General features: G+C 28.2%; 1 protein-coding gene across 1 annotated transcript; it reads left to right on the plus strand.

Moving 5' to 3' along the window:
* The first annotated feature begins 6,676 nt into the window (after window positions 1-6,676).
* On the plus strand, window positions 6,677-12,110 carry LOC137819486 (subtilisin-like protease SBT4.14). Its single transcript, XM_068623355.2, has 11 exons — window positions 6,677-6,887; window positions 7,305-7,396; window positions 7,501-7,598; window positions 7,694-7,837; window positions 7,957-8,062; window positions 8,942-9,455; window positions 10,238-10,335; window positions 10,411-10,635; window positions 10,800-10,908; window positions 11,025-11,238; window positions 11,448-12,110. Exons 1-11 carry the CDS (start codon window positions 6,732-6,734, stop codon window positions 11,978-11,980), a joined length of 2,289 nt encoding a protein of 762 aa, XP_068479456.1. The 5' UTR covers window positions 6,677-6,731; the 3' UTR covers window positions 11,981-12,110.
* The last annotated feature ends 590 nt before the right edge of the window (window positions 12,111-12,700 follow it).

Below are 12,700 nucleotides of genomic sequence, written 5' to 3' on the forward strand. Positions count from 1 at the left end.
ACAATTTAATGTCATCATTTTGATTTACTTGTAGTTTGGATTAGTTTGACATTATCAACTTTGTTCTCTCAATGAATGAATGAAGTCATCTTTTGATTATAATTTTGTTTATATTCTTCAATTATTAATATTTATCAAGTTTAATTATATTATGAAATTTAATTGTGCACTAAAATTTAATTATAATATGAAATTAAATTATATTATGAAATTAAATTATAAAACTGAATTTAATAAATTATTAAAATTATAAAAATTAAATTAAATATTTAATACTCGAATTACGACAGTTGTAATGATTATTATGAACGTCATACTATATAAATTACATGCTTAAAACCGTCACTTTATATAATGTATTATATGACATATGTTACAACGATTTGCAATTGATCGCCACATTATACTTTGTGACGGCCAGATCTGTGGCGGTATGCAGTAGCGCCTCACATGTATATTGTAGCGGTTATAAACGTCACGTTATACAAAAATAACTGCCATTACATACACGTTTTTTTGTAGTGAAGATATCAGGTGGTGAAAAGTTGACAAGAGAGTTCATACACATCGTGATTAGCTGCAGACACACACTATTGAATATTTGAACTTACCTCTTATCCTTAATGTAGGAATTAGATGTTAGTCTCTTATAGAGCCATACTTAATGAGTCTTCCGAAAGACGATGAATCCATGTGTAGTCAATATGATTGAAAAGAAATCGAAGTATTGGGGATTAAAAGGAAATTAGGGTACTACGATATCAAATGGATCCATGTGTAGTCAATATGATTGAAATAAACTCAAAGTATTATGAATTAAAATGAAATCCAATGATTGTGATTAAAAATAAATTCATGTGTGGTATATATGAATGATGTAATTGATATTGAAATTTTATATGACAACATTTGAAAAAAATGTTATAAATGACTATTTTAATTTTTTCTTTTTACATATATTGAGCATGTTATGTTTTATTTTATTTTATTTTATCATTGTTTTTCTTGTTACGTTGTAAACTATAATGATTGTACTACGTACATGAGCATGTAGGTGTAGGAACATCTTGAAGGCCTTAGAAAATTTTATTTTGGACGTTAGTTTTGTAGATATTTGCATTTTATAAGTTTTAATTATATATTATAAATATTTTAAAATGTTCTAAGTTCTGTATAGAACCCTGGAAAATTGTATTGCTCCAATTTAATAAGTTAATGATATAATTAAGATTTATTAAGATTAGTTTATTTATAAGTGATTTACACTAATGGAGATTTTTTAAAGTAAATCCTAATATATTTTAGTTTATCACAACTTTTATCTTTATTTTCTTATCTTTGTCTTTATTTTTTTTCTCCTTAATTGATCTTATTTTTTTATTTTTTTATCTTTATCTTTTTAAAACTTAAGTTATTTTTTTTATCTCTTATATTTTGTCTTTTTTTTTATCTGTTTATTTTATCTTTGTCTTTAATTTTCTATTTTCATCTCTTTATCTTATAGTAGTTTACTTTTATTTTATTTTTTAAAAAAATATTTAATTTTTATATTTTATAACTTAGTATTGCATTTGTCCCTTGTGATTATAGATTTCAACTTAAAAATTCAGTTTACTTTATGAATTTGATATACTTGCACACATCCTTAATATAAGCATTAAGTTTTATTCACAAAGTAAGCATAGCTATTTACTAAATATAAGTATTAGACATTAAATAATAATATAAGTTATACTAGACATAATTATGAAACTGTGCTACACGTTACTCAAGCTATCAAGTTATATCATGTCTAAGCATTTAATTACTTTGAACAACGAGTGATAATATTTTGAATTCTTGACAAATCCCTTGTTAAGAAAATTTATTAATATTTAAAGCAACAATTACTTATAATTAAATAATGCAAAACAAAGCTTAACCATAAGTAAAGGTAAGGAAAAGGGGAAATCATTATACCTAATTTGTTCTATTACTAGTACAATTCACTATAGATCCAAATAATTGGATCAAAATTAAATTCAAATTTATATTTTCTATAAAAAAAAGTTTAAATTTTAATATATCTTAATCTAAATAATTGGGTTGAAATTCAAGTTCATAATTACTAAAAGAAAATAATTTTAATGTTGATATTAATTTTAAAACTAATGTTTTCTAAAATCAATTTTAAATCTAAAATAAATTAAAAATATATATGAAAAAATATTAAAGATATTACATTCAAATATGTGAAAAATGAAGAACACCTCTAATCGATACCAAACTCTATTCAACACAATGACAAGTAATGTGTATGATAAAAAAAACAACGATATTTAATGTGAAACATTTTTATACAAAATACACATATAGGTGAATAAACATTATTTGTTTAAATAAAATATTAATTGAAAATATGTAAATATGATTTGATTAAATGTACGATCTGTTATATATTTTACATAATTTGCCGACCAAAAAAATAAAAATAAAAATAAAAATATTTTACATAATTTAATTTCATAATTATTAACACTGTGAAAAATAGATAGCAATAAAAACAAATAAAGAAAACATGATTGCCAATGTCATCTCAATAGTAAATGAAATATTTCTTTTTACACAGTTTAATTTTCTTACCACACCTGCTGTATATTTCGGAATGGGTTGGGTTTTTTTAGAATTAAAGAGGCAATTACTTTTTGCACCCTCACTTTCTCTTGCACGTCTATGGAGGTGTTGAAAACGCCTAAAATAACTTTACTTGGATTGTTGATTTTGAAAACATCTTCCGCATTATACAATTTTTATAGGAATATTAGAAATATTTAAAATATCCTTGTTTGTGGAATTTGAAAATGTTTGAATTATAAAATTTAAATTGTATTTTCTATCTAGAATATAAATCTATAAATATATATTTAAATTATGTAATCTGAAAATATATTATGAATAGTATAATTTATATATAATATAAATATATATTTTAGATTATGTAATCCGAAAATATATTATAAATTGTATAATTTACGATACACTTTTGAATTATGTAGTTGTGTAATAAGTAATTAAATATTATTTTAAATTTTGATAAAAGATTTAAAAGTTGAATTCATATTTATGAAAAAAGACTATATTTTTTTTTCTTGTAGGACTTACGTATGGAAGGGATAATTGACTTTGAATATGAATCTCACACCTCAGAACTCAATAGGCTTTCTCATAAGCACTTTTCGTTCATACTTAGTTATGATATCTAAATATTGATAAGTTTAAATAATTAGTTCATAACTTTTTAAACTTTGCCGTATTAGTTACGTTAATTAAGTAAGCATTTAAAGTTTTTCCTATCCACGTGACTAGTTGGGTTTTATTTCTTTTGTTTTAGTTCATTCTAAAGTTTTAGGTCAAAGTTGTATTTATTTTACGTTAGAATCAATATATTTTGTTAATTTTATATATGATTTATATCGTTGTAAGTTTTTTATATTTAATAAAAACCGTGCAAAACTATTTTCTATTTTTAATAAAATTAATAGTCAATTTGATGTTTATATTTGTATTTGTATCAAAACATATTAAAAAATTGCTTTTAAGTCTAAGTTAATATTATAAAATTATGTTATAAAAAGAGGTTTGTACCTATTTATATACTAGAAATATTTTAATTTCTAATTGAAATGAGATATCTAATAGAACAAAACATACTATCAAGATCTAACGTGAATGCGGATTTTTTCTTTGGAATCATTTTTCATTTCACAAATAACATCATTAAGATAACATTATTAGGATCAATCAACGCATCTAAGATATTGTCCACTTTATTTCATTGTTCCATTTTATCCATATTAATCTTTGATGAAAAAAATGCAACACAGTGTGAAAATGTTTGGTGAATAAGGACCATGAGTTATGGATGCAAGGAGAATAAGTAGCTTGAAGAGCCTAAACCTACTTCAAACTGAAATCTACATGCTAATTCACTATGTAAAGTGAAAGCAAGTTAAAAAAAAATGGAATATGACATTTAAAAGTTAAGATTAATAATTGAAAAATGAAATGTGACATTAATAAATAATTGAAGTCAGTTTTAAATTTAAAATAATAATTTCATACTATTATAAATTAAGATTGAAAACATTTTATATTGATGTATTTCACACATGAGAAAATAAGTTATGACAAGTAGAGAAATTTGAAAGTTCATTTTGTTTACAAGGTTATTGAAACTAATGTTTTCTCTTTATACTTGATTTATTTTAGGTTTCTTTATTTTTTACTATTTTGTTTTAGGTCTTGATTTCTTCTTTTAAATTTGAAGCCGAATCAGTTAAAAAAAAGAAGAATAAGAAATATTTACTTTTTCTTGCTTTTTCAAATCCAATTACTTTCCTTTAATTTTTTTATATTTTAGATGTTATAATTTTTTATATTATAATATACAAAATCACTAAGGAAACATAAAAGTATAAACTAATATTTAATCTTCCCCCTATTTTTATAAATTTGATTTCAAATTAATTTCTTTCATTATTTTATGTTAAATTTATTTGTTTCATAATTTTTTAATTTTTATACTTTAAGCAAAATAACGAGAAAATACGAGAATCCTCGTTCACAATTGCTATATTTTATGGGTTAGTTTATACGATAGTTTAAAGACGGACAAATAATTATCCAATCTAACTTGTTTACTGTAATTGGTTTTTAGACTTTAAGACAATTAAACATATCTAATTTACTAATTTTTAACTTGAAATTATTTAATATTATTATTACATTTTTTAATTATTTTTTGACTTTGGTATTCTTATAAATATTTATTTTATGCATCATGTAGTTAATTCTAAAATTTTGTATATTAACTAAAAATAATATGCACTGGTCCCTTATCTAATTAATTATATTTTTAATATTTAAATAAAAATAGAGAATAGTATATATATATATAATTTGGATTGAAATATTAATCATTTTATCATACTTTTTTTTTCACAACAAACAAATCAATTTTACGTAATTTTTTTTAATTATAAATTAACTGAAATCTGAAGAAAAATTTAATGTAAAAAATGTTAATAATATTTTTGAAATATAAATAGTTATAATTTTAGATAAATAAATAAATTTCATTATAAAAAAATTATTTAAAAGAATTAATAGTTTAATAATTTATAAAAATCTTTAAAAGGGTGTAGAACAAGTATGAAACCTTTATCTTAAGTCTTAAAAGTCTTGTTGTCTCAAAAGGTTATTAACATCATTTTATTACATTGGAGTACATGTAAAAAGAGTTGTTTCATATACAAGTGACCAAACATATATTAATAAATTAATATAATAATAATTTCCTTTACGAAAGTAGTAAAATTATTCAAAAAAAAAACTTAAAAAATTATTAAATAAAAATCAATTTTAGAGATAAAAATAATTAGTTATTATATTGATTAAATAGAAATCAATTTTGACTAAATTAGATATTAAATATTATTTTAAAGGTTAAAAAAATAACAAGTATGTAAATTAATTTCTATTATAAATATTTTTTTAAATTGGTATCTAATTAGCTACCAAAATTTTGGGTACCAAATTTAGAATATGGTAATTAATTAGATATCAATTTAGAAACTATTTATTAATAATAAAAAATAATTTAGATGTTAATATTTTTTTAGTCTCTAAAATAATATCTAATCTAATAAACGTAACAATTAACTAATTATTTTTTAATGATTTTATTATAGTGACATACACATATTTGTTTTTTTTAAAAAACTTGTAATTTTTAATAAAAGAAATGAAATAAATTTATGGTAATTACAAATTAAAAATTGTATATTTTTAAAAATATAATGATTAAAATTACAATTAAATCATAATCTTTTTATACTCTTTAAATAGTTTTCGATAAAGTAAATATTCTTTAAAAGAACAAACTAATGCAAATGAATGTGGAATAAAAGTTACTTTTTTTATGCATCAATTAGCAAGATCCATGAATTAATCCAGACAAAAAAAAATCAATGTGAGTTCTTAAACATTGTTGTTTTTATAAGGTAATAAGAAAAGCTGAGAGGGGTACTCCCACTTGTTTAATATCAAGTTGTGACTCATTTAGGTTAAACTTCAAGCTATGCTAATGAAAAACAAATAATATTTTCTATATGGTTAACTCTCTTGCATTGGAATTCAAGGAACAAGGGGTTCTTAATGCAAATGACTCTTTTTTTCTAAGCAATGTCTCTACTGCATTTAATAGTGATATGTGTCTTGGAGCTTCCAAAATCAAACTTGTCAAACTCTTCTGCTTCTCATCATCTGTTGATTTTGAACCTGTAAGACAAAAAACAATGAGATTTCAGCATTAGTCCCCTGCTGAATACTTTCATCATTGGCCTAATTTGTGACCTCCCTAGTGTTTCAAAGCTAATTAGATAAAATTAATGAAAAGAGTCAAAGAAAAACATGATGGGAGATTAATCTTCATTAACACTGCTATGATAAGACCAACAAACATAATGAAAATGAGAATGTTAGTAGAAGTTTATCCTCAAGAAGCAATCTTAGGCTAATATGTGATGTTGACTGTAGCCAAAGGTGGAATCAGAAATTCTGTAATCTGGCTTGCAAGTTTCCCCTACCAAAAACCTTGATTAATAAATTGGAAGAAGCAAAACTAGTTGAAACCTGCTTTTGTATTCTTTCTTTTCTACAATTTTGATGGTATATATAAGCTTCTTCTTGGAATGGAGACCATCTGTACACTGTTTATCCATATGCTATTGAATTATAAGCCTGAGATGTCACCATGTTCATACAGAAACTTCCCAACTCCTTTTCTTTGGTTGCCATTGTTGCTGATTCTGCTGAGCAATGCTTCAGCTAATGGTGTCAAACAAAAGGCAATCAATTTATTCTCCTCATTCATTCTTTATGTCTGTATATATATACACATAAAAAGAGAGATGGCCTATAAAGTGAGAGGGAGGTTTGTATGAGAGAGTAAGAGAAGTAAATCTAAACACATGCATTCATAGATGATTTATGATTACATGAACACTTACAAAGTCACATAACTTTGTGATTTAATTCTAACCATCCATGTATGACTGTATGTTATATGATTATATCTACTCCTCTCACTTGATATATATATATATATATATATTATTTTTATCTACAAAGGTTAATTTTTAATATATAATTTTCGTTATAACGAGGTACCAACCCACATATACACTATTATGCTTAGGTTCTAACATGTAAAGTTATGTTTTCTATTGTATATGGCTTGACCACAACATTTGAGATGTATGCAGAACTTTTACATTGTTTTCCTGGGAGATCATGCTGGGAGTAGAGACATAGCTCTAGACACCCATTTAAATATTCTCTCTGCTGTTAAAGGAAGGTGGCCTAATTGAATCAAGAACTTTTTCTTATGCTGTACTCTTCTAGCATAAAGCACATAAAAGTGACCATGTAGCTCTTGTTTAAACTGTGTTTGTTTAGCAGCCATCTTGAAGCCAAAGAATCCATGGTATACAGCTACACAAAGAGCTTTAACGCATTTGCTGCTAGCTTGTCCGAGGATGAAGCTAAAAACTTATCTGGCATGTGATCATTTTTCTCTAGTTCATTCATGTTATTTGTCAATTAGTGAATGCTTTTACTATTTTTTTTTTACTCTCTTGTTTGCTATATTTAGCCATGGATGAAGTGGTTTCCGTTATTCCAAATCAGTACCGCAAGCTACACACAACAAGATCATGGGACTTTATAGGATTACCTTTGACTGCTAAGAGAAAACTGAAATCAGAAAGTGACATAATTGTGGCTCTTTTGGATACAGGTTCATCATACCTTACTTTCCATTTTCAATATTTCATACTTCCTTGTTCTTGATATGACACACCTAAGGACACTTCATGATTTAACTGACATTGTGTCTCTCCATATTGATGGGGGTAGGGGTCACTCCTCAGCTTCAAAGCTTCAAGGACGATGGATTTGGTCCCCCACCTGCTAAATGGAAAGGAACTTGTGATAAATATGCGAATTTTTCGGGCTGCAATAAGTAACATTCCCATTCTTCTGTACATTGTGTCACTTTTTCGAATCTGTGGACTTAACTTGTGTCACTGTTTTATTGAATTAGTGGACTTAACTTATAACTGGTAGTACTAATAATATCATGTTTTAGTTAAATTTTATATGTACTTAACTGAAAGTATTTCAAACTATTGACATAAGTGGATAGAGAAAAAGATGCAAAAATAACTACTAAAATTTATCATTTAATAGTTGAATTAAATACTATTATTCGGTGTCAACAATTTTTCCTAAAGTATTGGAAAGGTATTTTAGTTTGGTTACATCTTACATACACATAATTGTGATTGAAATACAAGATGTATGCATACAATGTGTGATAGGAGTAGGAGCCACATTCTCAGTGATTTACTTAGTAATTTGGATCTCCTTTTCTGATTTTTATCAGAAGCTCTTCATAAATTAAATATCACTTTTCCAGAGGTGGATGTGCACTTTCTATGATCAGTTTTTGGTGAATCAAAAGTTCTGTGAATGCCTTACAAATTCCATCAAACATTTTTTACACAGAATCCTCTGGTGCTCAAACATGACTCATTTTCACATGGAACTTACCACGTAAAAAAAAGGCACTACAATTTTTGTAGCACCTTTGCAATGCACAGATATTTCTAGTTAATGCATATATTTTGTCAAATGAAGTTGTAGCGCACAAATACATGTGTATCCTTGAAGTTGAGTTCTTGAAAATTCAGTAAGGATTATTTATGAAGGAGGTCTTACTATCAATCCTATACCTTGTTCAGCATTCTTCTAAACATAAACTTCACAAGTTTTACCATGACTTAAGCTAACATCATGCATTATTCCTTCTTCTTGGAAACTCTCCATGGAATACTTGAAGCAAGCTCATAGGAGCCAGATACTTCAAGATTGGTGGAAAGCCTGATCCATCTGACATATTATCCCCTATTGATATGGTTGGTCATGGAACTCATACTGCATCAACAGCAGCAGGCAATCTTGTCCCAGATGCAAGTCTCTTTGGTATAGCCAAAGGCACGGCTCGTGGTGCTGTGCCATCAGCCAGGTTGGCAGTTTACAAAGTCTGCTGGGCAAGTGATGCATGTGCAGACACGGACATACTTGCAGCATTTGAAGCTGCTATACATGATGGTGTGGATATCATATCCATTTCCATAGGTGGAGGGGATCCAAATTATGTGCAGGACTCTATAGGAATTGGATCATTTCATGCCATGAGGAAAGGCATAATCACAGTGGCCTCAGGTGGAAATGATGGACCAATTATGGCAACTGTCACAAATACTGCGCCATGGATTGTAACAGTGGCTGCTAGTGGCATTGATAGGGATTTCAAGAGCACTATTCAGTTGGGGAATGGGAAGAATTTTTCAGTAAGTTCTTAGTTTGGCTCTCACATAACTCTACCATGTATTAAAATGAAAACGCTTGTGTTCACAATTAACCAAATTTCAATTTCACATACAGCTATAATTAACCATACAGAGTAAATCTTGACATTTGAAATCAATTATGTGAATGTAGAGGAGATTTTCAGATTATTGTTTCTGTATGAGAACTGAGAAATTTATGTAATTCTGATAGACTTCAAGGTGAGCCCATGATGCATGTAGCTCAGTATTTAAGGTGAGTCTACATTGTTATAACATGCATGTAGCCCATGATGCATGTACAAGTTACTGGCACAATCTACCCCAATGAGGCAATCATACCTTATTTAATAGTCATCTTTTATATCCACTTTGTAGAAGACTATCTCATTTCAGGTCAAATACATTAAACTTGTATCATGATATGTCACTGATCCAGTTTCTCTTCCTCTATTACACTCCACAAGCAATCTTTTCAAAAATCCAGAAGAACACACCTTAATGCAATAAAAACATATCAATAGATATTAAACAAATAATGATGGAATGAGGTCAAAACCTAACAGAAAATGCATGCAAAACGAAAGTGAAACATGGTGTACAAAAATTTACACATCAATATCCAAGATCAAGTAATGTAGTTAGTTCACAGACCAAATATTTAACACAATACTTCTTAACTAGCCACTGAAGTTAGATTGGTTATAAATATAATCATAGAACCACCCTTATGGTTACTAAAATTCACTCTATATTCCTACACATCCAACTGTGTGAAAATGCAGGGGGGAGGACTGACCACCTTCAATCCAAAACAAAAACAGTATCCCCTTGTTAATGGGACTGATGCGGCCCGAAGCTCTGGTAGCAAGGAAAGTGCTAGGTATTCTTTTTTGTTCCTTTGACAGCACATAGTTAAGCTTTTCATATTACAATGAACAATTCAATGCATTGACAGGTTCTGCTATGAAGACTCCTTGGATCCAAATAAAGTGAAGGGAAAACTTGTATACTGTAGTTTAAGTAGCTGGGGCAGTGAAGCTGTTGTGAAAAAAATTGGTGGCATTGGTAGTATAATGGAAAGTGATCAAGTTTTTGAAATTGCCCAAATTTTCATGGCTCCGGCTACCATTGTGAATAGTAGCATAGGTAAAATTATTACCAATTATACACACTCCACAAGGTATGATAACATTCTCTTGATTGCTCTCTGAATGACCTCTTAGGTCCATATTTAGTTACTTATTTCTTTTTCCTTAAAAATCTTATCATAAATGAATATTTGTTACAATACTCTTCTACTTAATTATCTCTAGATAACTTATTTTAATTTCTTGTTAAACTAAGATCACCATCAGCAGTAATACATAAGACCCATGAAGTAAAGATTCCAGCTCCATTTACTGCTTCATTTTCATCTAGGGGTCCAAATCCAGCATCTAAACATATTCTCAAGGTACCAGAGGCTGAAATAATTTATATGTTTAGTAGACTTATTGTTATCTGTTTGTATATTGACCATTCAGCTACTATTTGAGGAACTGAGTAAGTTCTATAATCTATTTGATGCAGCCTGATGTTACAGCTCCTGGCCTTAACATCTTAGCATCTTATACACCTATAAAGTCAATTACTGGAGAAAAAGGAGATACCCAATTTTCAGAATTTACACTTATGTCTGGAACTTCAATGTCATGCCCTCATGTTTCTGGAGTAGCAGCATATGTGAAATCATTTCACCCAGATTGGTCTCCTGCAGCAATCAGATCAGCCATTATTACCACAGGTGAAAGTCAAATCTGAAGCCTTTGTGCCTCAAAGTCACAACTTCATATCTTGTAGAGTAAATAGTGTAAAAGACTTTCATATTTAGTTGTACCAAACCAACTACAATTTTTTATTGGTTAAACTCGATGACACTGACACGAACATGAATTAAACACTATGTTTTAAGATGGCTTGACTTGTGACTTGTCTATGTACTTCTTTGTTAAGCTAAACCTATGAGCCAGAGAGTTAACAAGGAGGCAGAATTTGCCTATGGTGCTGGTCAAGTGAACCCTACAAGAGCTGTGAACCCTGGTTTAGTCTATGACGTGGATGACTTTGCATATATCCAGTTCTTATGCCATGAGGGCTATAATGGTTCCACTCTATCAGTGTTAATTGGCTCTCCTGTGAACTGCACCTCTTTGCTTCCAGGGCTTGGTCATGATGCTCTCAACTATCCCACCATGCAACTAAGTGTGGAAAACAACTCAGGCACAACAGTAGGAGTTTTCAGGAGAAGAGTGACCAATGTTGGTCCTGCTCCAACCATCTTCAATGCCACCATCAAATCTCCCAAAGGAGTGGAAATCACTGTGAAACCTGCAAGCCTTGTTTTCTCTCACACCCTGCAGAAGAAGAGCTTCAAGGTAGTGGTGAAAGCAAAATCTATGGCCAGCATGAAAATTGTATCAGGTTCCCTTATTTGGAGAAGCACACGTTACATTGTTAGGAGCCCTATTGTTATCTATAGTCCATAAGGTTACTGTTAAGCTGTGGCCTTAATCAAGCTTGTAGCATTCATTGCCTGTGTGCTAAAACATATGCCTCTTCTTGTGCTCAATGTTGACATTTTGTTAATAATGTGATAATAATTCTTTGACCCTATAATTTTAAGCATCAAATGAGAATCTTAGTTATGATCTTATAGAAGCTTCAGTGTAGGTGCTTTACTCATGAAATCAAACCTTGCAATCACAATGTTGTGAATTTATTCATAGCATGGAGAAGGGTAATACTCTATTTAGGTACACATTAATTTGTACCAATAAAAAAAATACACCAATTCATGTAAAAAATATATTAGATTCCTAATAAAAGTATATTAATAGGTAATGTTTAATAACAAAATAATTTAATTTTTATTCATGTAACTTTTGTGTGGAAGAAGTGATGAAAGTGGAGGAGTGTAAACAGAAATAAAGAAAGTGAAATAAGGTAGAAAGTAATGATGTTTGTATTAGAAGAAAGAAAGTAAAAGATAAAACACATACAAATATTAGGCAATTTATTCATGCACCTCCATAGTTTCTTCCTGTACCATCATATTTATTGTAATTTTGGAAATACTCTTCTGAATTTGTATTCCCAATTTTACAATTCGAAAGTTGTTTTAGAAAATTACTTTTGAATTATAAAATTCAAAAACCAACTTTATATTTTGAATTTTATAATTTAAAAATCAACTTTGTATTTTGAAT

This window comes from Phaseolus vulgaris, chromosome 10 (genome assembly GCF_051622355.1).
Source record: "Phaseolus vulgaris cultivar YP4 chromosome 10, ASM5162235v1, whole genome shotgun sequence".
Lineage (NCBI taxonomy): Eukaryota > Viridiplantae > Streptophyta > Magnoliopsida > Fabales > Fabaceae > Phaseolus > Phaseolus vulgaris.